General features: G+C 35.8%; 1 protein-coding gene across 3 annotated transcripts in view; it reads right to left on the reverse strand.

The window, feature by feature from the left end:
* GABRB2 (gamma-aminobutyric acid type A receptor subunit beta2) overlaps positions 1-25,953 on the reverse strand; it is a 250,599-nt gene that overhangs the window by 104,826 nt on the left and 119,820 nt on the right. For all 3 annotated transcript variants that reach the window (XM_040443934.1, XM_040443951.1, XM_040443941.1), the window contains exon 6: positions 19,797-19,879. In XM_040443934.1, coding sequence (XP_040299868.1) covers positions 19,797-19,879 — 83 coding nt within the window. The remainder of the gene's footprint in view (positions 1-19,796; positions 19,880-25,953) is intronic.

Below are 25,953 nucleotides of genomic sequence, written 5' to 3' on the forward strand. Positions count from 1 at the left end.
ACTATCTTTGTAACTTTTCTGTGAACCTAAGGTTATTTCAAAAAAAAAAAAAAAAAAAAAAAGCTAGCATTTGGGTGGAATCTGAGGGCTCATACTTCCCATAAATGATCAGGCCTTTATATTAGTCTCTATTTCCTTCCTCCCAATCCTTTACACTTAGGCTTCTCCCATAAGAGAAGGTTCACAGCACTGTCCCTAATTCACCTATCACTGTCCCTAACTTATACCTATCACTGGATCACTGGTATGGTATCTATACCAGTGCTCCAAGAAAAATGGTTAAAAGAATAGTATGCCCACATGTGCATCTTCTCAGGTTTCAAACAAGCATCAAAAATAGAAAATTTATGGTTCAGGGGCCATCAGTGTTGTTGGGAAGAATTTATTCCAACTAAGTTCTAAGAGTACAATATCTTATTACTCTAATAAATTAACCAGCAATGACAGTTTTGTGGCAATTAGGTTATATAAACTTCTTACCATAAAGACACATCATTAGGTTATATTTTTAAACTTCCATATGTCACCCAAAGTTAGGCAGAAAGAAACATGCAATGCATCTTTATGACAGATTTTCTTAAATTCACTAGGTTTCCCATTTCTCCTGACATTTTGTTGAAATTTTCCTACTGTACACTTTGGCATTTGACAAGTTTGCTTCAACTAACTTTGTAAAGCTGGAGCATATGTTAAAAAATGGCAAACCATGCCCTCATGTGTGTGCGTGTATGTGTGTGTGTGTGAGAGAGAGAGAGAGAGAGAGAGAGAGAGAAAGAGAGACTGAGAGAGAGACTGAGAGAGAGACTGAGAGAGAATGGAGGGTCATTTTAACAAGACAGATTTTTAAAAATCTGTGATATCAAAGAAGCATTAGTAGGCTATATTCTTTGTGGAAAACAGCTTTAATTTAGTTTCTTTTATCATAGAGATATTCTCCTGGGGGTAAGAGTGGGTGGGAGTAAGTAAGTCAAATGTGAAGTAGTTTCAAAGGGTGGAATAAAACCTTGTTCTATTTAAAATACAAATTTTGAATTTTCATATGGAATGGAAAACTTAACATCATAGCCAACAAAGAATACATAATATTAGCATTAGGAATCATGTTCAGAGAGAAAACCAGGAATACACATTGAGAAATCTCTCTTTCTCTCTCTTTGTCTATGTGAGATCTAAGTAAATGTGTTTCATTATTTCTCCAATTAGAAAGATAACTGATACTGACTCAGAGAAGTTGGCTTCAGATATTAACAAGATGTAATGAAAAACTCTGCTCTTCCAGAATCCAAAAGACAAGAAACAACAGAGAAGAGACCGTCAACCCAAGAGATTCAGGATTCACTGATGGGTCGTAAGTTGTCTCTAAGAAGGTACTGGATCACAAATCATGTCCCCATATCAGTGAGCATCTCCTGGCCCTAACCCTCATGCCAAATGAATTTCTGCTGTCAACGCAGCAGCACAAGACTACTGTAGATGGATTTGAAAGCAGAACCGGTGACATAATTTTGTGGGGTACAAAATTAAAATGAGAGGTCTCTTGTTCACAAATTATGAATTTCAGACAGTGGCAGCAGAGCATTATATCAAGCACGAGTCCCCTCATGCTTATACCAAGACGAGGCCCTGTTTGACTGCCCAGGTCTTGTGCTCATGAGGCCAACTCTGACAGAGTGTTAAACTCTGGACGCAGACAGAGCTGTGCTCAAACTCCAGTTCTGTCACATACTTAGACCTTGATAAAAGGCCCATGTGACAGTATTTATGATTATTCATTATCCTTGCCTCTTCTTTATATGAAAATGACAAGGCATCTAAGTAAATAAAAATAATCATACTATTTTGAACTAAAAACACCTAATAACAATCTGGTATAACTCCTCCACTTTCTGAAGAACTTAATTGATGTCTGGCACAAGTCAATGGCTCTGACTTGGGTCTCCTGACCCCAAATACAATGCTCTTTCAGTTGCATTGTGGGGCAAGAATGGTTGTTAATGGCCCAGGCTTTGGAACCAAACAGCCTGGGCCCAAATTCTGATTCTATTAGTCTGTGAACTCTTGGGCAAGTTGCTTAAATTCTCTGTGCCTCAGTTTCCCTATCTGAAAATGGGCATTCAAAGGGTACTTCACACAATGAAATCTAATGATTCTTATAAATAATTCAAAACTGGTTATCGTATAGAGTGTTAAATAAATGTTAGCTATTAATATATCATACTTCACCTCTAAAAATACCTTTTTTGAGGGAAACAATTGATAACCATATTGATTAGTAGGGTAAATATAAGTTAAATTAGAGAAGTAAGTGGATCTACAGCCAATTTAATAACTTTATAAAACAAACTATTAATGAGTTGATGTGTTTGTCAGGGCTACTCTTGTATATCGTTTAAACTTTTTAAAAATAGTGTCCATAAAAGTGTATGCGATATGGTTATAAATTTGTTAATGGAACAAATAGAAGGGAATTTTTTTTAAGAATTGGATACAGAAATGACTGACAAAAGGAAGAACAAAAGTAAACAAAAATGAAATTTCACAGGGAGACCTGACTTCTTTTTTATGAAAAGAGATATGAAAGATATACAACTTTAAAGTTGACCAAAAGCTACACATGAAATTACAAGATAATGTGACTTCCCAGAAAGTAAGGACAATTTTAAGCTGTATTGATAGGGTATCCAGCAAAGGAAAAAATGAAAAGAGGTCAAATTTTAATGTCAATCAATAGTGCAGTCAAAGGTAACCACCCAGGCTTAAGGTTTCTCAGTACATTCATTTTCAAAACTCTTTAAAAATATAAAAAAGCCATTTTTAGCAATATGCCACATAAAAAAAGGACATAGGCTGGATTTGGTTCATGGGTCACAGTTTGCTAACCTCTGGTCTAAACATTTTCATCCAATTGAAAAGCAGAGATTATCAAAGAATATAAAAAGTAAGACCTTGCTATATGAGACCACAGAGACCTACTTTAAGTATAAAGGCATAGACACATTGAAAGTAAATGGACAGAAAAATATTAACCATGCAAAAAGCAAGCATGATAATACCAGATGGCTCTTTTAATATAAAATAAAATATGTTTTGAGACAAATAATATTACTAGAGATAAAGAGTGGCAATTCATAATAAAGGGAAATTAATCAGGAAGACATATCAGTTATCATATGCCACAAATAATAGTTTTAAGATGCATGAGGCAAACATTTACAGAATGAGAGGAAGAAAAATTACACAAATATTGCAGGAATATTTTTACACCTCTCTCCCAGGATTTGATAGGGCTAGAAAATAAACTAGCAACAACAGAGAACATACAAACAATACTATTAACCATCTTGATCTAATTGTCATGTGTAGAACAATACATCCATTGGGTACAGAATACCCATTCTTTTTAATTGCATACAGCATATTTACCCAAGATAGATAAGCCTCCATAAATTTTAAAAGGGTAGGAACTACAAAGAATATATTCTCTAATCACAATAGGATTGAATTAGAAATTACTAATAATACTATAGCTAGGAAAACTCCAACTACTTGGAGGTAAAACAACACAATTTCAAAAAATTAATAAGGCAAAGAGGAAATCACAAGAGAAATTAGAAAATATTTTGAGAAGAATGACCATGAAAATACATTAAAATTTTGAAAAGCAAATAAATCAGGGCTTAGACAAAAACTTGTATCTTCAAATCCTCATATCAGAGTAGTTTGAATCAGTGGCCAAGGTTCCATCTACAAAAATCTATAGAAAAGATGAGTAAAGTAAATATAAAAGAAGCAAAGGAAGAAAATAATAAAAAACAGGAATCAATAAAGTAAAAAATAGACACTAGAGAAAACTAGCTGAGCCAAAAGATGATTTTTGAAAAAGCTATCAAAATTGAAAAAACACTAGCAAAACTGACCAATAAAAAAGGAAGAACACAGGGGCACCTGGGTGGCTCAGTCAGTTAAGTGACCGACTTTGGCCCAGGTCATGATCTCACAGTTTGTGGGTTGGAGTCCCTCACAGGGCTCTGTGCTGACAGCTCAGAGCCTTGAACCTGCTTCAGATTCTGTGTCTCCCCTCTCTCTCTGCCCCTCTCCCGCTCACTCTGTCTTAAAAATAAACATTAAAAAAAAGGAAGAACACAAATCACCAATATTAATAATGAAAAGAGATTATCACTACAGATGTTATAGGCATTAAAAGAACAATAAGATGGGGCGCCTGGGTGGTGCAGTCGGTTAAGCGTCCGACTTCAGCCAGGTCACGATCTCGCGGTCCGTGGGTTCGAGCCCCGCGTCGGGCTCTGGGCTGATGGCTCAGAGCCTGGAGCCTGTTTCTGATTCTGTGTCTCCCTCTCTCTGCCCCTCCCCCGTTCATGCTCTGTCTCTCTCTGTCCCCAAAAAATAAAATAAACGTTAAAAAAAAAATTAAAAAAAAAAAGAACAATAAGAGAATACTATGAACAACTTTATGCCAAAATTCAACCTCTTAGAAGACACAGAAACATTTATGTAGAAATATAACTTGGCAAAAATGACACAAGAAGAAAGAAAATGTGATCAGCTTTATGTTTAGTAAAGATATTGCATTTATCAGATCTCCCTACCAAACAAATAATCTCTAGGCCCAGAGATATCTCTGTCTCTGATATCTAGAGATATCAATATCTCTAGGCCCAGATAGCTTCACTTTTGAATTCAATCATTTAAGAAAGAAAAACAACAAACAAACAAAAACACCAAGCTAACGAATACTTACATAAAATAGAGGATGCCTACTGTCCTTAGTCATTTTGGAGGCCCCATATCTCTAATACCAAATCCTAAGAAAGGCATTGCCAAAAATGAAAAATTATAGTTTAGTATCTCTCATGATTCAAAAATCTTCAACAAAATCTTAGAATATCACACTCAATAACACATAAAAATGGTAATGCACTATGATCCTGTAAGACTTATCCCAGGAATGTAAGATTGGTTTATCCTTCAAAATCAGTTAATATGATCCACCAAAGTGCCCTAATGACAAAAAAAAAAAAAAAAAAACAAAAAACAAAAAACAAAAAACCCACATGACTGGCCACTGAGGGGCTACTTATTCTCCATTTTTTGTAAGACTGAGGAGGCAGCTGATATCTGTATATCCTTTACATTGTGAGAATAGGCTTAATGAAACACCGTAGTCTCATTTTTCCCTTCCTGATATTTTTCTCCTTACTTTGAGGAGGCAGTGATGGCCTCAGTTTGAGGGTAAAACTGAACAGAGATCTTTAAATATAGCAAATGATAACCAAAAATGGGCTGGGCTGGCTATTCTTTATTTGTCCAACAATCCATTTGTTTATTTATTATTCAACAAATACTTTGAATTTTACAATGCTTTGCATTCAGCACTGTGGATGGAATGATAAAAAAATAACCATGGTACTTATCTTGTGGAGTTTACAGTCAAGAAAGAACACAGCATTGATTATAAGAGAATAAAACCCACAAACATGACAACTGTAACAACTGCATGAATAAAGGGTACAGGTGCTTTGAGAGAGGGAAATTAGGAGAGACAATGCTAAGACATTAATTCTAGCTTTAGATTTGAAGGATGAGTAGGAGTGAGCTAGGCAAAGAAGGGAGGAAAAAGTATTGCAGGCAGAGAATAGCAAGGTAGAAATCCCTGAGGCTATTCATGGTTTTTGTTTGTTTGTTTGTTTGTTTTCTGGTACAGGTGCAGTGTCTTGCCTCTGTGGATCTTAGGTAAAGAATGGTTGGGCTGGGGTGCCTGGGTAGCTCAGCTGGTTAAACCTCTGACTCTTGATTTCAGCTCAGGTCATGATCTCACAGTTAGATGTAGCTCCATGTTGGGCTCTGTGCTTATGGTGCAGAGCTTGCCTGGGATTCTCTCTCCCTCTCTCTCTCCCCCTTTTTTCCCAATCTCTCTCCAAATAAATAAACATAAAAAAAAAAGAATGGTTGGGCTGAAGACCCAAGAATCTTCACCCCACTTCACACACCTTCTAAGTTTGTGATCAAGAGGTATTTTTCACCAACTCAATGTTATTTACAAGAATATAATAATCATTAACACATCTTCTTTGGGGGAACCTGTGAAGGTCCAGGAAAGAATATCAAAAAGAAGCCTTTAATCTTTGATCCTTTCTTTCTGCTTTCCATAGCCAAAACAAAAAGAGGAAAATCTTTTGTTTGAGAATTTTAGATAATTGTTTTTTATATGGCATATTGTGCTTCAGAGATTATTCTCATATATTTTTGGTTTTCTTCTTGAGTTATGGATGCACATGATGTTTAACTAAGAAGCTTAAAATGCTAGAAATTAGGTCTTGAAAAGTAACACGTTAGACCAGCCCTAGAAGAAAGCAAAAGACCACACTGAGTCTAAATATATTCCATCCATTCCTCCGGGTGCATGAGTTGCATTATGGCCCACTGGGACTTTAAAATGTTACAACAGAGTGATTAGAGGGACTGAGGATTTCTCATTGCTCCAGGAATGTCACTCATCCCCTACTTGGCAATGGAGAATAGGGCAGATTATCTGTTTTCTTCTTTCTGGAAAACCTGATAAAGCATTCTCATTGTCTCAGATTTCCCAGAGGAGAGGGATGGTTAAAATGAGAATCCCAAACCCCTTTTGGCTTAAAATAAATCCTTCTGCTGGCTCTTTAATGAGCCCCTTTTTACAAAATTTTCCCCATTTTGTTTGATGATTTCCTAAACCCAGTAAGGTACCAGTAAGTATGTGTTTAATTGACTATGAGCTACAGTTTCAAGTTGTGTTCTTAAGCGCATGTTGTTTTTATTAACTCAATGAATAAGCATCACCAACATGGTTAAATTATCATACTCTGTAATTAGGCTTTGAGAATTAAGTGAGTTCTATTGTCTCCATTTCCAAATGTGTATTTTAAATTACTTAAACCTCAGTTTCCCCATCTGTAAAATAGTGTGACATTGTACTTACCCAAGGGGCTGTTGTGAAGATTAAGTAAGCTTATCAGTGTAAAGGGCTCACTGCAAAACTGGCATTCCAAATGGTAGGTATTGTTAGTATTACATTGAATATAGTCCTTAGATCTTAAAAGAGTCTTTTGTTTTTTAAGGAACATTCTGCTAATGTATCTTCACAACTAAAAGTTGTAGACAAGCAGCATGACCTTTATTTACATAAGCACTAAGAAAAGAAGGTAGAATTGGAAAGACACATTAAAGTAACAACTTTGTTTTGCATATGCAAGTAATTTATAATACTCTCTGTCTTCTGCTCACATATTAAACTGTTTTGATACAACTGTAATCAGAACAGCCACAATTATTCAACTTAAGGCCAGCTCATCCTTAACGTATTTTTTCTATTTCTGTCCACTAAAGCTTACCATTGGGCAGTAAATTTGATTAAGTTTAGACTCAAACAGCATTTTATGTCAGGGGTTCAAGTACAAAAATGTTTCAGAATATATATCTATAATAAATATTTATTTCTAAAGGTGACAAAAAGGGCCATTTGAAATCAGTTAAACTATCAATGAATGGCTTTCTTTTACTGAGAAATAAATCTTTGATTTTTTTTTCTGTTTATCAGAAAAAAGAAACAAAGTGACTGACTAGCAATGGTTTGATAAATTCTTGACACATTTATGAATATTATGATATTAGCATGCACATACCCATAGAGTAGAAACACTCCCTTAATTACAGGGACAAAGGGCGTAGAGCAACTTCCTACCTTAAAACAGCTTAAAAACTTAATGCCCCCTTCCAGCATTAATGTTTATTTGACTTCAGCATCATCTTCCCTTGTATACTTTCAAAGTGGTGGTAGGCTGATTGATAGCAAGATCCCTGAGGATGACTGACTGAGAATGAATCCTGACTATGCCTCAGGTATAACCTTTACTTAATTTCTTATTCTCATCTGGTTGATGGGATAAAATAAGACAATGAATATAAGGCACATAGCACTTACTAAGTGCTCAATAAATTCTGCCTGCCTGTCTCTCTACCTAATGTGGCCACAGAAAAATTCATGTAAAGTCTCTAATATTTTCAGGCAAATAATCTGAAATCAATTGCCAAATAGCTTGGGGGCAGGGAGGGTGATAAATCCCAAGACAGGGAATTCCTCATGGCACTATTTTGTTTTGGGAGGGCATGGTTCTAGAGTGAGATTTGATGAAATCAATGAATTAAATTAAATTGGTAAAGACTTTCTTCACTACCTACCTGTCATTTGCAAAGCAATATAAAAGATAAAGGATAATATAAGACATAATCCTTTTTTCAAGAAGCATAGATGGGGCACTGGGTGGCTCAGTTGGTTGAGACCCTTGGTTTCGGCTCAGGTTATGATTCCATGGTTTGTGAGTTCAAGCGCCGTGTCGGGCTCTGCTCTGTCAGAGTGCCTGGGACACTCTCTCTCCTTCTCTCTTTTTGCCCCTCCTCCACTCTCTGTCTCTGTCTCTCTCTCTCAAAATAAATATATATTTTTTTAAAGCATAGCAATCAAGGTACTTAGCTGCAAACAATATAAAGTGACGAGTTAAATTAAATAGAAGACACAGTTATTAAAATGATATTGAACTTACAATAGGCCAGAAATCCAGGTGTGGAAACTATGAAGTCAGGAATAATGTCCAAAACCGCAGAACTGTCCTAGTAGAGTTATCAAGGCAACTTCACTGGGTAGGGGTGCTATGGTTCTTACAGCTATATGTTCCCCTGAACACTTCCATCCCTCCACTGCCATAGCTCCTAACTTTCTTAGGCTGGCTTTTCCCACAGTCACTGGTTCTCACAGCACAGATTTCCAATTCAAAGTTATGGGATTGGTACAGTCTTGGTCTTGCACCCACCTTCTAGTTGCAAGTAAGGCTGAGAGAATGAGTGTGAGGCTTTTTCAACTTCTGTTATGGAAGGTGAGCTTTGTTTCATAAAGCAGGGGATTCTTCAAATATAATGTTCAGATATGGGGCAGGCAAAGAAAGTAACAAAGTCCACTGAAAGCATTTATCTCAGCAGGTAGAATTTAATAAATATAGAATTATTAGAAATAAATTATTTATAATACAAACAGGAATATATTAATTTTATGTTAGGTGTATAAACAAAGAATATATGTATAATGGTTAGAGACAGGCTCTAAAATTAGATCTGTATTCACATCTCAGCTTGGTCAAGCAATAATGAATAATAATAATAATAATAATAATAATAATAACTGCCCTAATAATAATTCCTCACTTCTGTCTATGGTTCAAAATGTAATTGAGGTTCTGCCAATTGGATACACTTGTTGGAGACTTGATTTCAGAGCTTGAAGTGAGAGAGGCACAGCACAAAACACCTCTTGCATTAGTACAGATTACCTGAAAATCAGTGTGGTTTTGGTCTAGTAAGAGCAGCGGTCCCTCTGTTCTGCAGGTAGTCATTATACTGTGGCAGGAACACTGACTGCCTGTCAACACAGGCCTGGGCTGTGACTGTGAGAATTATATGTAAAAGCTCAGCCTAGAGTCTGTTTCTTCAGTCTTCCCAAGAATTCTGTAAGCTAAGTAAGTCTCTTTCTGCTTAAACTAGCTACACTGGATTCTGTTTTCTTCAGTTAGACATTCACCTGCTAACGTGTGTGATCTTTTCTAAGTTGCACAACTTCTCTAAGGTACCACATCCTCATTTGTAAAGAAGAAATACTATTAGTAGTTGTCACATGAGACATATAAATGAGATTATATGTGTATATACAGCACTGTATCTAATATAAAGTAAACATTTAATAAATGGTAGTGACTATTATTGATAATGGTGATCATGATAACAACAAATGTAATAATCATGGTACTGAAGGCAATGGAGGTGGGAGTAGGGATAGATGATAGACTCTGGAAGCTATCATGAAGAAAAAGGTGTTTGATTTGCAAAAACAAATCAAGAGTTTTGAAAGCCTACTGAAAGGACCATATCTCCAAGTGGTAACACAAGGAGCCAGAGTCAGGATCTGAGAAAAGTCAGTCTAAGTTATAATTCATTGGGCTGCAACTATCAAACAAAAACAACATGAGTCTTCTGGAAATGCTTCAGGGAAGGTCTGTGGGTGTATTTATGCCTCTGGCTTATGATGTTCACATCAGGTTTCCTGAAGTGCTCTCCAGCTTTCACTAAAAAATGCTAAGAAAGCCACACATGTGGCATTTTCACTTAATTAGGATACAGTATAAAATGCAGCCCAGCCAAAAAGAGACAATTTTTGGTGACAGCACTGTTGGCACCTTTCCTGAGCCTCAAGGAAAAGCAAGTAAACAAGTCTGTACCCCCACCACCCTCTCACCATGAGATCTGCCACAGAAAAATTTGTAAAATACAATGAGCACCTCAACCCAATTTTTTTAATTTTAATGAAAGTTTCCAAACAGGAAAAAAAAATGAGTATTAGAAACATAAAAGGTGGCCATCACCTTCAGAAAGGTAAATATACATAGCACAGGGTTTTGAGCAGAGCCTAATCCAAAACTCTGTCCTGAGGGACTCAGGAACTTGTTTAGTCTTTAAGAAAACACTTCAGTTTAAGAACCAATAATGGGAATCCATTTCCTTATAATTGCTCCTCTCTGTTCTTTGAGTTGCAAGCTGAGCCTGTGCCAATACATCCCGAAACTTTACACCTGCGCTTACCACACGGTCAGAGGGGTGAACAGCTCTTAAGCTTTGAGCTCTTTTAGTTACCAAGTCAGCTTACTACAGATGAGGGGTGGAAGCCTTTGTGTTTCATTTACCTGGGTTTGGCACAGTATTTACCCTGATATACACAGGGCAAAAATCTGGTAAGGGACTGAGTCTACTGCTAAAATATATCTCCCCAAATTCTCTCTACCTAGAACTCTAAATGCCAAAGGTTCCTGTGAATTCATGTGGCAATCTTGATCACTGCCAGGATAATATAGTTTATCCACATCCTACCTGTTAGGCTAGTGTTTACTAAGATATACATACACACTTCATAAACTGCTTTGCTCTGAACACCATGTCAGAGAGAGCCCAATGATGCCTTGCGGGAAATGAATATGGCAGGCAGATTTTCATCTGTGAGATGGGAGATACTAATTCTATAACACTATGAATTATGCTTCCTTTTGGTTTGCCCACTTAGGAACAATAAAATAATGGTTTTCTTTGCAATTAAGAAAATAACTATACTTCAATTCTAATGCCCTTTGGCTTCCTTTTATATTATAGTATTTTTGAAATCAGGATATATGTAAAATCATACCCAAAGACTTTAAATTTTTTTTCTATGATATACTTATTCAACTTCTATGAATTTGCCTCATATATTTGTGTTACTCAGCCTTTTCTGAGATGATGAAAATGTTCTATATACTTACACTGTCCAATACGGCAGATACTAGTTACATGTGGCTACTGAGCACATGAAATATGCCTAGTTAGACTGAAGAACTGAATTTGTAGTGTTTTTTTTAAATAACTAATTTAAATTTAACATTACATATTACGTTGTATAGAAGAGCCATACACACACACACACACACACACGTAATCTTATATATATGTATGTATATATATATATGTATATATATATTATATATATACACACATAGATATGTAATCTTGATTGTATTTAATGATAGCTTCAATCATGCACAAATTACATTATTAAAAAGAGCAAAATAGTAGTCATTTTATGATGTATAATAGGGAACCCATTAAATAAATTATGATTCATCCACATGTAGAATACTAGATATACACAAGAAATTAGAAGAGAATATTTCATAAAATATTTGTGATATGCTATTACATTTTTAAAATGAGGTTGAAAATTGTTTATGTAGTTAAAAATTGAATATGTGTATGAAAAAGGAGAATTCCACTCTAAGACAGTATATTTACCTTTCCTACCTTATTCAAATCTCATAGAAATAAGTGTAAAAAGAAAGAACAGTAAAAATCCATAATAGCACTATAAAATAGGCAGGTATCATTACATCAATGGGCCAATAATTTTGGAAAATCACAAAAGTACAAAAGTTAGAATGTAGATGAGGTTATGTAGATAGAAAAAACCAAATAAGGAAATAAGTGTTGCATAGGGAAGTGCAACGGAGAGGGCTGATTTTCCCACTAAAGTCAGAGAAGTGTGGTTTTTACACCTGCAGCATTAGCAGGACCAACAAATGTGAAAAATGAAAATTCTTGAGCCTCATTCCAGACCCATTAAGTTAGAAATCCCAGGGATAGGACCCAGCAATCTGTGTTTAGCAAACTGTCCAGGACATTCTCATGCTCATTCAAGAGTGAAAACTATGCCCGAGAGGACTCTTTCCCAACTTTGTTCACTGTTATCACCTACGGAGCTTTTAAAATGACTGATTCAATAGGTCTGTGGTGTGGCTAGTTCATTGGGATTTTTAAAAACTCCCCAAGGGATCTGATGTGCAGCAAAGTTGAGAACCTTTGCACTAGAGAATTTGCAGACTCAGCAAGTTCACAGAGCAGGAGCCACCATGCAACCACCAGACTTCTTATTCTCATATCTGGCTGTGGTGACTGCCCCTAGACAATGCGGGAAGAAGGCTCCTTAAACAAAGTGGGGCTGCCTGGGTTCCTAGTTTACATATTGGGCTGAAGAGAGAATCAGAACAGAGTGCCAGATAGCCCTGGGTACTGTTACAGATGGAGAGGAATAAAAGGATAAGTTGTTCTATCACATCCTTCCAGAAATGAAAGGGTGAAATAATCTAAAGTACTTAAACGTCAGTTAAGCCTTGGTTATCTGTGAAAGATCTTAGCCTACTCTTCTAAAGAGGAAGGCTGCCTGGTCATCAAGCCCCGTTCTCTTCCTGTCCCCACTCTCCTTATTCAGGGAAGAATCTGACTATGAAAACAGTCATGTAAAAGTGCTAAGGAAACCCACATCAGTTCAGAAAATCTGTATCAGTAACTCCTTGGCCAAACTAGCCCTTTGTTTACAAATATGAACTGATTACCAAGATTAGCTGACTTACAAGGAAAATCAACAGCATAAAAAAAGACCATAATAGATAAACATATACCATCACAAAAGGATATCAAACAATGAAGAGAGAAGAAAACTTGTAAAATAATTTTAAATGATATCTGTAAACTAAAAAGGACACTCCATAAGAAAACAAGTGACTATGGAAAATGAGCTATCAAAGAATAAGACAGTTCTTAGAAATTGAAAACAGGATGGCCAAAATAGAATACTAATAATAATTTCTTTAGAATAAAATAAATATTAGTAATCTGCAAGATAAAAATCTACAAATTGTATTTCAGAGCCATGGTAGATAGATGTGAGACACCCAATATCCATTTGTAGGAATCCCAGAAGGAGAAAATAGACTACAGAAAGAGAAAATTTTAAAAATGTGAATAAAAAATAAGATTTCTCTTTACTCCAGGGGAAAAAAAGCTTTAGATGGAAAGAGTTCAATATTTTCATTTTTCATACTCCATATCAAGATGCACCCTTTATAACTAAGTCACTTCTTCACTTTCTCATAATGGACAAATTGTAAGGACAGAAGCTCTAAAGTCCAAATACCCCAAATCACAAGTACTATCTGCATCAGGTGCCAGTGTTTCTAAACACACATCCTGGTACTTATTTATTGTCACAAGAGAATAAGAATAATAATTGTTCAACAAAGATGGTTCAATGGAGATCACATTGAAGCAAAGTATCTCACACATCAAGGAGGGGAAGAAAAGCTCCCCACTTCCAAACCACTAGATACAAGTCAAGAAAATACCAAAATAGAACAGCGATGCAAATTAAGTTTGTATGCAGTGACACTATGGAGCATTTGCAGTTCTCTTTGATTTTCTCTAGGTAAATAATTATAACTAATTATAAATATAACTAAATATATATATTTAAAAACCCTCAAGAGGGTCCAAAATTATTTAGAAAGGCAGGAAGATATGGGGGTCTGAGTGTTTCTCCTCACACACACAATGGTAAGAGATATTCCTGTGAGGAAATCTGAGAAAAGAAAGATGCTAGCTAAATAACAACAGACCATCAGCAAAACACACACACCATCTACTTAAAATCGTAGCCAGGATGTGATTTTCATCTTTTCATAAATAACATTGCTTCCAGATGTATATACATATGGGATCAGCATCTTCACAGAAACCAGTGCTTGCCTAACTGTCCTTTAACTAAAGTCCTTCCTATTTTTGCTGGTACCAAGTAACCATCAACCCAGAGCTCCTCAGAAATCATATCATCCCATCATTTGCCCAAAGCAAGAATCCTCTTTTCCCCCCGAAAATGGTCTTATAGCATTGAACGACCTGCTGGATTTTCACCAGCTGTAACTGCTATGAACTTTTCTTTTTTTTAAATATTTCAGTCCAAAAGTGCCTTTTGGCATCTTTTACCATTAGTCTAGTTTTTCCCCCAGAGTGGACATGGTTTGCTCTCTTAAGAGGAAATACTACAATTTTTTGAAAACAACTATCCCATTCAAATACTGCACTCTCTCCCTAGGTTTCTCATTCCTAGGATACATCCTTCCTCCCACTCATTTCTTCTACTGGTTCTTCATACTCCATACTTTATGTATCATTCACATTTTGATAATTCTGACTGCTAAATATCCCTCGAAAATGCTGTGACTCTGAGCACAATATTCCAGGTGAAATTGATAATGATAATAACGATGGAATAATGATAACAGCTGCTACCTATGGAAAGATCAGTACCAAGCATGGCACAAAGATCTCTGTCGTTATCTCATTATCTATAAGGTATTGCAATATTGTAGAGATGAGAAACCATAGCTTGAAAAGCTAAGTGACCTGTTTAGTTAACTCGAGAAATCAATGCCAGATAGTTACCGTACTCAATAAATCCTCTTGGGTGCCTGGGTGGCTCAGTCCGTTAAGCATACAACCTCGGCTCAGGTCATGATCTCATGGTTCCAATTTGAGTCCCATTTCAGGTGAGCTCAAACCCCACTTAGGGCTCTGTGCTGACAGTGCCGAGCCTGTGTGGGTTTCTCTCTCCCCCACTCTCTCTGCCCCTTGCTCACTTGTGCCCTCTCTCTCTCTCATAAAAAATAAAAAATAAATAAATATCCCCTGATCCACAATACATACTGTGATACCACTCTGATTATCACAGAGTGGTATACTAAGTGGTATACTTAGAGTATTAGTGACATACTCTAAAATGCCATCAATTTTCACTTTAGGAGTGGAAGAACACTATGCGTTATCTTTTCCACTAAGTTCTTAAAAACCCTGTATGTATATTTCCAAAAATATTGAGCAGTACACAGCATGAGCTATATCCAAAATATATTAACCTGTGCCATAGTAAACATGGATACAGTACCTTAGTCTGCTTAAGTATATCAATCTATACTGCCCTCTTTAATAAAGATTATTCCAAATAAAGCTGTTGAAAAGAAAATGGAGCCTTAATTCCACCAATAATCTGACAGCAAGTTGTTTTACAAAATATCCAAATTGGAATTCAACACAACAACAACAGACACATTTCTATTTCCTGCTTTCCTGAAGCATGGTGAATATCTGTAGGAAAAAAAGAAGCCTGTGCCAACACACACACACTTATGGGCACATTTTGCTACATTGATTGCACAGACTTTAGATGATCAGTGGGTGAGGCTGTCTCCTCTGGCCAGTGTAAAAGGTTGGCAAAACCACAAATGGATTACATTTTAAAATGGATTATACTTTCATTCCATCTAAGTACAGATAGATGTCAAAGAGCTTTGAAATCTCCCTCTTTGGATTTTGAAGCTAACTATTCATTCTTTTCCCCCTGACAGAAGTAAAAGAAATTAATTTGCATCTTATACTGTAGGCACAGCTGGCTGAGACATACTATGAGGAAGGAGACAGCCCTACAAATAATGAGACTTACTTAGAATGTAAAAGTAAAAGTTGAGAAGGACAATGCTGTGTTTTCAATCTCTCCTTGCCTGGATCTACTAGATCTCATAATTAGGTCAAATCTCCAGCACTACAGGAATCTTTAAATATAATAAAATTGGTATATAAGCATCATCATCATCATCATCATCACCAGTTATTATTTATTCGATGTCTACTATGTACCAAGCAAAGTGCAATATTTTTTTAATCATTATTAGTTACTTTAATCCTCATAACAATTTGTTGTGGTAGATATTATTATTCCCTTCTCATCTATGGGAAACTGAGGCTCAGATAAGCGGGTTGACTTTCCCAACATAATGTATGTAATCAGTGACTGTGAGAGGACAGCAAGAACTGGTTTCTGATGCTGCTACAAGGGCAGCGGTAGGATTTTTTTTTTTTTTTTTTTTTTTTTTTTTTTTTTAGGTCCTAAAAGGACAAGCCTGACTGGCTATCTCAGTGAACACTTGGCATAGTCCTGTGAAGTTATCTTTGATAGAGCTGCTAGGAAAGTTCTAGCAACTAACCTGGCAACTAATCTGGCTCAGAGTATAAGAGATTAGTCCCCTAACTATTCCCATTTCAAAGACACATAATACTCCCCTTGCTCTCTTTGCATTATTTTTCATTTCTGGATGGGACATACTAAATGGCTTTGCAATAAACTCAATCCTAATATTCCCTCACTCAGAATCAAGTAATATTATTTTCTCTGCCATTAAACCAATATATGAATTGCTAGCATAGAGACAAGGTAATAATGATTTAGTAATGCCACTGTTGAGGTCATTTGCATTTGAGAGAGGTAGGGAAAAGGACAGTCAGGAGGGGAAGGAGGGAGAGAAGAAAAGTAAGGAGAAGGGAGGTAGAGGCAAAGAGGGAGAAGAGAGGGTGAGGGAGAGGGAAAAGGAGAATAAACGAATGCCTAAAGTTTGCTTAGAAGAAAGAAACGGATAAATAAGGTTGAGTGTCAGGCATCAACTTCAGAGCTAGTTGTTAAAAGTCTAGGACCATAAATTCATTTCAATAAGCTTAATTAGTTAACTACCTACCAATAATGGCAGAATATCATATATATTATTAATATAACATATTTCATGATCATTCATATAACAATGATTTTCTGTCTGTTCAGCGTAGTACTGAAAGTCCTAGCCAGAAAAATCAGGCAAGAAAAAGAAATAAAAGATATCCAAATTGGTAAGGAAGAAGTAAAATTACATGTTTGCAAATGACATGATCTTATATATAGAAAACCCTAAAGACTGTCTCCCCTCCAAAAATAGAAATAATAAATTCAGTAAAGTTTCATGATACAAAATAAACATACAAAAATCAGTTGCATTTCTATATACTAACAATGAACTCTAAAAACAAAATAAAGAAAGCAATCCCATTTACAATAGCATCAAAAACAATGAAATACTTAGGAATAAATTTAACCAAGGAAGTGAAAGATCTGTACAAAGAAAAGTATAAGACATTGATGAAAGAAACTGAAGACATAAATAAATGGAAAGATATCTCATGTTCACAGATCAGAGTTAATGTTATTAAAATGTCTCTATTACCCAAAGCCACCTATAGATTTAGTGCATTTCCTATTTAAATTCCAATACATTTTTACAGACATAGAACAACAAATAATACTAAAATCTACATGGATCCACAAAAGACCTTGAATAGCTAAAGAACTCCTGAACAGCAATAACAAAACTAGAGGCATCACACTTCCTCATTTCAAACTATACTGAAAAGCTATAGTGATCAAAAGGAAATCCTGTCATTTCCAATAACATAGATAAAACTTGAGGGAATTACACTAAGTGAAATAAGACAAAGACCAATACTGTATGATCCTACTTATATGTGGTATCTAAAAATAAATACTGAAGTCATAGAAACAGAGAGTAACTTGGTGGTTGTCAGGGGTGAGGGTTTTTGGAAGATGATCAAAGATGGTTAAAGGTTTACAAAGATGAGTTAAAATATGAGTAATATTTAGGCATCTAATCTACAGGATGGTGACTATAGTTAACAATTCTGTATTGTACACTTGCAAGTTGCTAAAGAGTAGCTCAGTCCTCAACATACACACACAATGTCACTGAGGTAATGGATTTGTTAATTAATATTATTATGGTAATCATCTTACAACATATACATCTATCAAATCATTGCCTCATACATCTTAAACTTACACAATGTTATACATCAATTATATCTCAGTAAGGCTGTGGAAAAAAATCTATTCTACTCCATTTAATAGGGTAACTGTGAATTGAAATGAGAAATGTAAAAGCCCCTTTATTAAAACTTAAACTTTCTAAAAGTCTGAAGAATTGTCACATTAATTTAAAAAAAAATCCTTGTCAGAATTATAATTTAATTACATTAAACACCTGGGTGTTGGCTGTGTCCTTAGGCATCAGTTCTTTAAAATAAAAGGGACTTGTTTACTTACCTTGGAGGGTTATGAAGAGCTCAAATGAAATAACATGAGTACAAGTGCTTCAACCATGTGTATAATTCTGATTATTTAAAAGTCCACTCAAATTTCACCACAAAAAATTCTCTTACCAAAACCTCACTGTTAGCACATGGCAACCTAATTTTTTTAAAATCCTTATATAAAAAATTGGAAACAACCAAAGAATTTGGACTTCGAAGAACAATCTGCACTTTAATTCTATCATAAGTTAATAAAGTGCAAAGTTATCCCAAAATACTTACATAAAAATAATTATCAAAATCCTATAGACCAATTTCATTAAATAGTTCTTTATTGCAAAGATCAAAAGTGAAAATAATGATGATTTGAGAGCACAAGAATGAAATCAAGTTCCTCAAAAAAAATGTATGTAAATTCAATAATCTCTGGAAGCTATTCTTTTTTAACAGGCCAAATACAAGCTGTGTTCCATAAAGGCTTGTATTTCCACTCAGAGCAGTGACTTCGAGTTGCACTGCTTTGCCACAGCTAGAGTTTTCTCACAACAGCTGAGAGTATCCCATCCACACAGCAGTCAAGTTACTCATTATCTAGAATGCTGGATATAAAATCATCAGCTTCCAATTGTTTGGTGGGATGAGGCATGAAAACATTGCAAAGAACTGACAAAGAAAAGAGATTCGAATCCTCTTCCATCTCAAATGACCTCTAAAATGGAGAGGGGTCATGAAATCAATGTTTTCACCCACCCAACAGGGTAGATGATTGAGTCATCAAGAAACCGTGGCCCAGAAAAGCAACAACACTGCAAAACAAGTCAGCACAGGAAAGAAAATAAACACAGACACAGACACCAATCTTGCTCATGATATGGCCTCTAGCAGGAATGTAAACTAAATTTTAGACAGTGAAAGTAGTCCCTTGAAACAAAAAATATTCCACCAATCCACATTCTGTGAATATTTTAACTGGTCCAGAGGCCACATTTATTTTGCAATTGCAAAGACATAACCTCTCTGAGAGGCAAAGACGATTGGGATTTCCTGTGTCTCTCTGCCATTACCACCTATTTTTCCAAGCTTGTTGCAGCTGTATGCACCAATTCCATACTTTAAATGCCTAGAATAGCCCTTGGTCTTCTTCCAGGGTCTTAGCATCTTTCTTTTATTGCTCAATTACATCTTGCCTATACATCTCTCCCAGGGATTTAGAGATGAGACTAAGAGGGTAGCAGCATCACTGAGGAAACATACTGACTCCGTCTCTCTCCACCAGATTTACTGTAGTAGCAGTACTTTTGGGGGACCTGTGGTCTGGATATGAACCAGAGTAACCTTAAAGCAGAGTTCAGTCTGGCTTCATTCTTCGAAAAACTTACAGCTTTCAATTTCCAAGGTGCAGTTTTGTTCATCCAGTGGGTACCGCCTTAGGTCCATCATGCAGGCAGCTGTGGTTGTGATTCTAGAAGAGAAATAGCAATGATACATGCTGTTAGCTGGTCCATGGCTGGAACTGGAAAAATTAAATCCAAGTATCAAAGAGGACAGAATTGGGCCTCTAGGAGACTGACTTAAGCCAAAGTCCTAACGAAAAAGGGTGCCACAAGTTCAGATAACCATTTTACTTTATGAGCCTTGGGCTGATGTATTAAAAAAAAAAATTGGACAAAATCAGTATTTTCCCAAAGTGTGGTCCATTACCTACTTGTACCAAAACCATCTGGGAGCATTTGTTAAACAGGCAGTTTCCATGCTCCAGAATGTCTTGGGGCAGGGAGGGATGGTCCCAGGGCTCTTTATTTTTCTAAGCATTACAGGTGATTAAGAATATCAACATAGATAATTCCTCTTCCACTCACATTTGTTTCCTCCTCTCTCTAATGTTAATTAAATCTTGGATTTGATGCATCATTTTTGACATTTATATACATTGTATAGTACTTATCAAGTGCTTTAATACAATACAGTATCAGCCTTTCATGTATCACCTGATTTGCTCTGTGCTGAGTAAAATGATATTCTCATGACCTGTTAAGAGAATGTCCTCTCATGGATTGGCAGATTTACTTATTTAGAACACCTGGTACCTTTATTGTTTTATCAGGAAGATGTGAACATGTCCTTTTAATGCCTTTATATTTCTCTATCATCATCTTTTTTTTAGAATGAGAGAGAGAGAGAGAAAGAGCCCAAGCTGGGAAGAGAGAGAGAGAGAAAGAGAAAGAGGTCTGGGATCACGACCTGAGCCGAAATTAAGAGGCGGGCACTCAACCAACTGAGCCACCCAGGCGCCACTCTGTCATTATTTTTCACTAATCTCTTATTGAAGATCTACTAAAAGGAGTCAAAAATCATACAGTTCTAAATGATTTGTTAACATGTATTTTCTGATCAATAAGGTGGCATAATGTCATGAAAAAACACAAGTTTTAGAAAACAACAGACATAGGTATAAATTCTAATTCTGTCTTGCTAACTGATTGACATCAAGATGGTTAATATCCTTTAACCAACCTTAGTTTCTTTATCTATGAGAAGGGGATATTATTAACAACAATAATAGTTACCTACCAGGATTTCTATAAGAATAATTTGTATACAGAATATAGAAGAGTACCTACATACAGTGTGTCCTTTAAATCTGCTGGAAAAATAAAAACTAACAAGAAATTGATATTGAATTTGACCAACTTTGGCTCACTCTACTCTGAAGGGCACTTTACTATGAGTTAAGAATAGAAAAATAAGATACAGCCCCAGCTTGGGATAAAGTCTCCAGATAGATATTTTTCATTAAAAGGTTGGGCACAGTTTGCAAGTAATGTAGGTAGACTGAGTCTATGAAATTCCTCAGTTAGGTGTGAGAGTCCCACTCCTTAGCTGTAGGATGGAAATACGTGACTAACTAAGTGTAAGTAGTTCATACCTCTTTAGTTTGGTTACTGCTTCATTAAAGTTTGTGCTCTGTTAACTTTTGTTTTTCTTTTTAGCAGGAAGTTGAGTATCCTAGGGCTGATGTTCATCCCTGATTACTTCCTTTCCTTCGCCAAGAGTTAGCTACTCTGCCTCAGGTCCTTTCCATCTCCATTGTCTCCCTCAAAATCTATGGCCCTGTTGCCTCACCTCATATAATTATTGTAGATAGGTCTCCTGGCCTCTCCATTTGCCTCCCTACCATCCATTATCCACACAGCAGTCAGATCTTTTAAAAACATAGATTAGAGGGGCGCCTGGGTGGCGCAGTCGGTTAAGCGGCCGACTTCAGCCAGGTCACGATCTCGCGGTCCGTGAGTTCGAGCCCCGCGTCGGGCTCTGGGCTGATGGCTCAGAGCCTGGAGCCTGTTTCCGGTTCTGTGTCTCCCTCTCTCTCTGCCCCTCCCCTGTTCATGCTCTGTCTCTCTCTGTCCCAAAAATAAATAAACATTGAAAAAAAACCCATAGATTTTATCATTCCTCTGCTTCAAATTTTAATGGTTCTTCCAAAAAGATCCAAAATTTTGACTGTGTCCTACTGTGCTCTAAATAATCTGCCTCTTCCTAAAATCTCAATATTATCTCATACCAAGTCCTTTCTCACTATCTTCCAGTCTTCACATTTGTTCTTTCTGCCTAGAATATGTGTCTCTCTGAACTTCACAAGGCCCTCTTTTATGATCCTTCACCTCAAAGGTCACCTCCTCTAAGAGGCCTTTTCCCAAGCAGCCCATCCAAAGTGGTTGCCTTAACTAATGTTCCATCCTGTTTATTTCCTTTAGGCAAGTATCATAATCTGAAATTATCTTGCTTATTTATCTTACTTTTTAAGATTTTTAATGAAGTACAGTTGACATATAATATTAAATTAGTTTCAGGTATATAGCATAGTGATTAAACAATTACTCAGCCATAAGAAAAGAATGAAATATTATCATTCACAACAACATGGATGGACCTAGCAGATATCATGGTAAGTGAAATAAACCACACACAGAACGAGAAATGCCATTTGATTTCACTTACATGTGGAATATAATAAACAAAACAAATGAACAAACAAACAACAACAAAGGGAGAAACAGACTCATAAATATAGAGAACTGGTGATGGCCCAAGGGGAGGGGGCTAGGGGAATGGATGAAAGGGATTAAGAGGAAAAAACTTTTTCCCCCTTCCTTCCTCCCTCCCTTCCTTCCTTCCTTCCTTCTTCCTTCCTTCCTTCCTTCCTTCCTTCCTTCCTTCCTCCCTCCCTCCCTCCCTCCCTCCCTCCCTTCCTTCCTTCCTTCCTTCCTTCCTTCCTTCCTTCCCTTCTTTCTTTTCTTTCTTTCTTTCTTCCTTTATTTCTTTCTTTACTATTTCTCTCAATAAAATGTAAGCTGTTTAGGGGCACGGGTTTTGTTATAAGGCACAGATTTATTGTAAGGCAATCAATAAACATCTGTTGGATAAATAAAAACATGAATTATAAAGAGGCAAACAGTTGGTTTTGCTGATTATAAATCTTTTATTTGGAGGGTTATCTTACTGCATTATTTCTCCTCTTTTTTTAACTTAAAACATGTCTTAAGTTTTAGGGGTTTGTCTTATATTTTTAACAGTAAATACATTTTAATCCATTTAATTAACATAGCATAAAGAGTACTAGAGTTTATCTTATCATCAAACTGATTGTTTCGGCTTTCCCTGGGTCTTACCAAATACTTACATTTTATAAATTCTAAAAGTATATAAAAATTAACATTCACAGTTAATAATTTGCTCAGGGCCTAAAAATGACAATTTATTTTGGCTATGCAATACATGGCTGAATTTCTCACTGGCCTACTGATTTTCTTCCTTCCTTCTCTTCTTCCTTCCTTCCTTGTTTCCTTCCTTCCTTCCTTCCTTCCTTCCTTCCTTCCTTCCTTCCTTCCTCTCTGTGTCTTTGTTTCACATGTAGCTACAACCTGAATTGTAGCTATAACCTGAATTGAATACAGAAGCTTGTATTATGTAGAAGATACATTTTCAAAGAAAATAAAATTAGATACATGATGGGCATACCAAAACTCCCATGTTACGTCTATAAAATAGCATAAATAATCTCCATCTTGAGAAACAAGAGAAAATTAACTTCATCTGATAGAATGAACACAAAGGACATTAAAGGTACAAGGGCACACATATGATAAAAAAAAAGTGAGAGTCATAAACAGATGCTCAACAGAGTAAGTGAGGTGAAGTTTGCAATAGCTACTATATAGGCTGTGGTTCACACTTTCTGCTGATACATATTCATGGCAACTAACATCTGTGAACTAGTGCTGTAAACATTAGTGCTGTGAACAAGAAAAATAAATTGACTAATGCTATTGCAGAAGAAATGAGTTTCTACCCACATTTAAAAAAAAAAGATGAAAGTGTTTTTCTTCATCAACATTTATATTTACACCTGTGTTTTACTCTTTTAATGCTATACTTCACAAAAAATATATATATAACTATTTTCCAGTCAATGTTTCCAAGGCACTTGTGTCTCCTATTGGCTTAAAGCAGAAACTCTGTAGACAAAATAATCCATTTTGAATCCTGTTCATATAGACCAGAATGAGTGAACTAGGATAAATCACTTAGATCCTATAATACTTGGTTGCTTCTGAAAATCTGAAATTAAAAACTTGCCAACCTAATTTGTTATAAGATGATAAAGGTAAGCAGAGATCTGTAACTCATAAAATGTTCTGTAACTCGTTATTACTACATGCTAATGGGCAAATACAGTGATAACTCATTTGACCAATGGTTAATATTTGGAAATATGTATATGTATGTGTTTGTATACAGAAGAAATGTAGAATACACAAGCACTTATATTAAAAGAAAAGCAGAGTGGGGTGCCTGGGTGACTCAGTCAGTTAAGCATCTGACTCTTGATTTCAGCTCAGGTCATGATCTCACGGGTTCATGAGATTGAGCCCCACGTTGGGCTCTGTGCTAAAGATGCAGAGCCTGCTTGGGATTTTCTTTTTCCCTCTCTTTCTGCCTCTCTCTCTCTCTCTCTCTCTCTCTCTCTCTGTCAAATAAATAAACATTAAAAAAAATCAAAGTAGAGCTATAAAATATGACATGAATAGCATCCAAACACAAAAATATGCAAAAAATCATTCTATATATGTATATAAAACTCTAATAGATTTGAATACAAAGTACAGACATGTGCTAACAAACCTGCATCTTTTCCATGTGTTTTAAAATATCAGAAACTACATCTGTTTTTGTCTTCTTTGTATTTCAAGCACTTTGCCAGGTCCCTGGTATATATCACTAAGCCAAGATTAAATAGTAATAATAATAATAATAAACAAAGAGAAGAAAAAATCCATGGTCATAAGTATTCTCAAACTGAGATTTTGATGCAATTCTCTATATTAAGTAGCTCATTAAATTTATGTAAAAATTCTAAAATCATAGAATTATAGAAGCTACTCAGAAAGGAATTTATTTAGAAAAGCTCAATGATCGACAGCAAAATCTTTTCTTTGGAACTGATGATTTATAGCATTGCTAAGTTTCTCTAGGAACAATCAATACAACAAATATACTTAATGATGTTTTCATGAACATTCCACTCTGAATCCTGATAAACATCCTTAATGGGCCTTAAATTACTTAACACTAGCACTAGTCTTTGAAGTGAAGCTAGTAACTCATTATGTAGGTATGCTGATTAAATTTTAAGTCCACTGTGAAATATATAGAGATAGTGTTGTCTTCAATCACAGGAATAGTCAATGATGCATTCAGAATGTGCCTCTTTTACCTGTCACAAATTTTCTACAGTTACAAGTTGAAAATGTGACTTCTTTAGGCTGAATATTATTACGCAATGAAAGCCACCTTTGGGGAATGCCAATATTCTGAATGGGCTAAAGATCTTTGGAGAAACTTTTTGTTCCTTAGCCGCTGAGTCTTGTCAACCAAAAATTACTTGTGTCATAAAATACTGACATAGTGCAAGAAAACTACATATGTAAGATAGCCTAAAACACTCACTAAAGGCATCTATAAAATCAAGAAATACAACAGCTATGCCAGCATTTTGCAGCAAAGCCACAACAAATATTTTATAGTGTCATTACCTGAGATTTAGTGATGGTACCGTATCATTCCAAGATTAAAAAGAATCAAAGATAGTTATTAAGTAATAATAGATGCCTTTGCCTCTCAGCCAATAGGAGATAACTCAGAATCATAATTAATATGACATGCTTTGGTCCTTTCAACAGTCTTCACAACAGACTTCTGGCACTAGAATATATGCTCAAACATGTGCCTTGACAAGTCAGAAATTTGTTAGGATTTCAACCAGAGATGACAAGAAAGTGACACTGGACTTCTACTTTGTTTGATTTCTTTATCTAGATAACTATCCAATCATTTCATGCATACAAAATTATTCTTTTCAATATATATGTATGTTTTTTAAAGAAAATCAGATGTCTTATCCCCAACTATATTCAAAGCATGTCATTCTAATCCACAGCATGTTTTTACTTTGTGCAAAATGCACATTTACTTGAA

This window comes from Herpailurus yagouaroundi, unplaced genomic scaffold, assembly GCF_014898765.1.
Source record: "Herpailurus yagouaroundi ecotype Mexico unplaced genomic scaffold, PumYag 29, whole genome shotgun sequence".
NCBI classification, from domain to species: domain Eukaryota; kingdom Metazoa; phylum Chordata; class Mammalia; order Carnivora; family Felidae; genus Herpailurus; species Herpailurus yagouaroundi.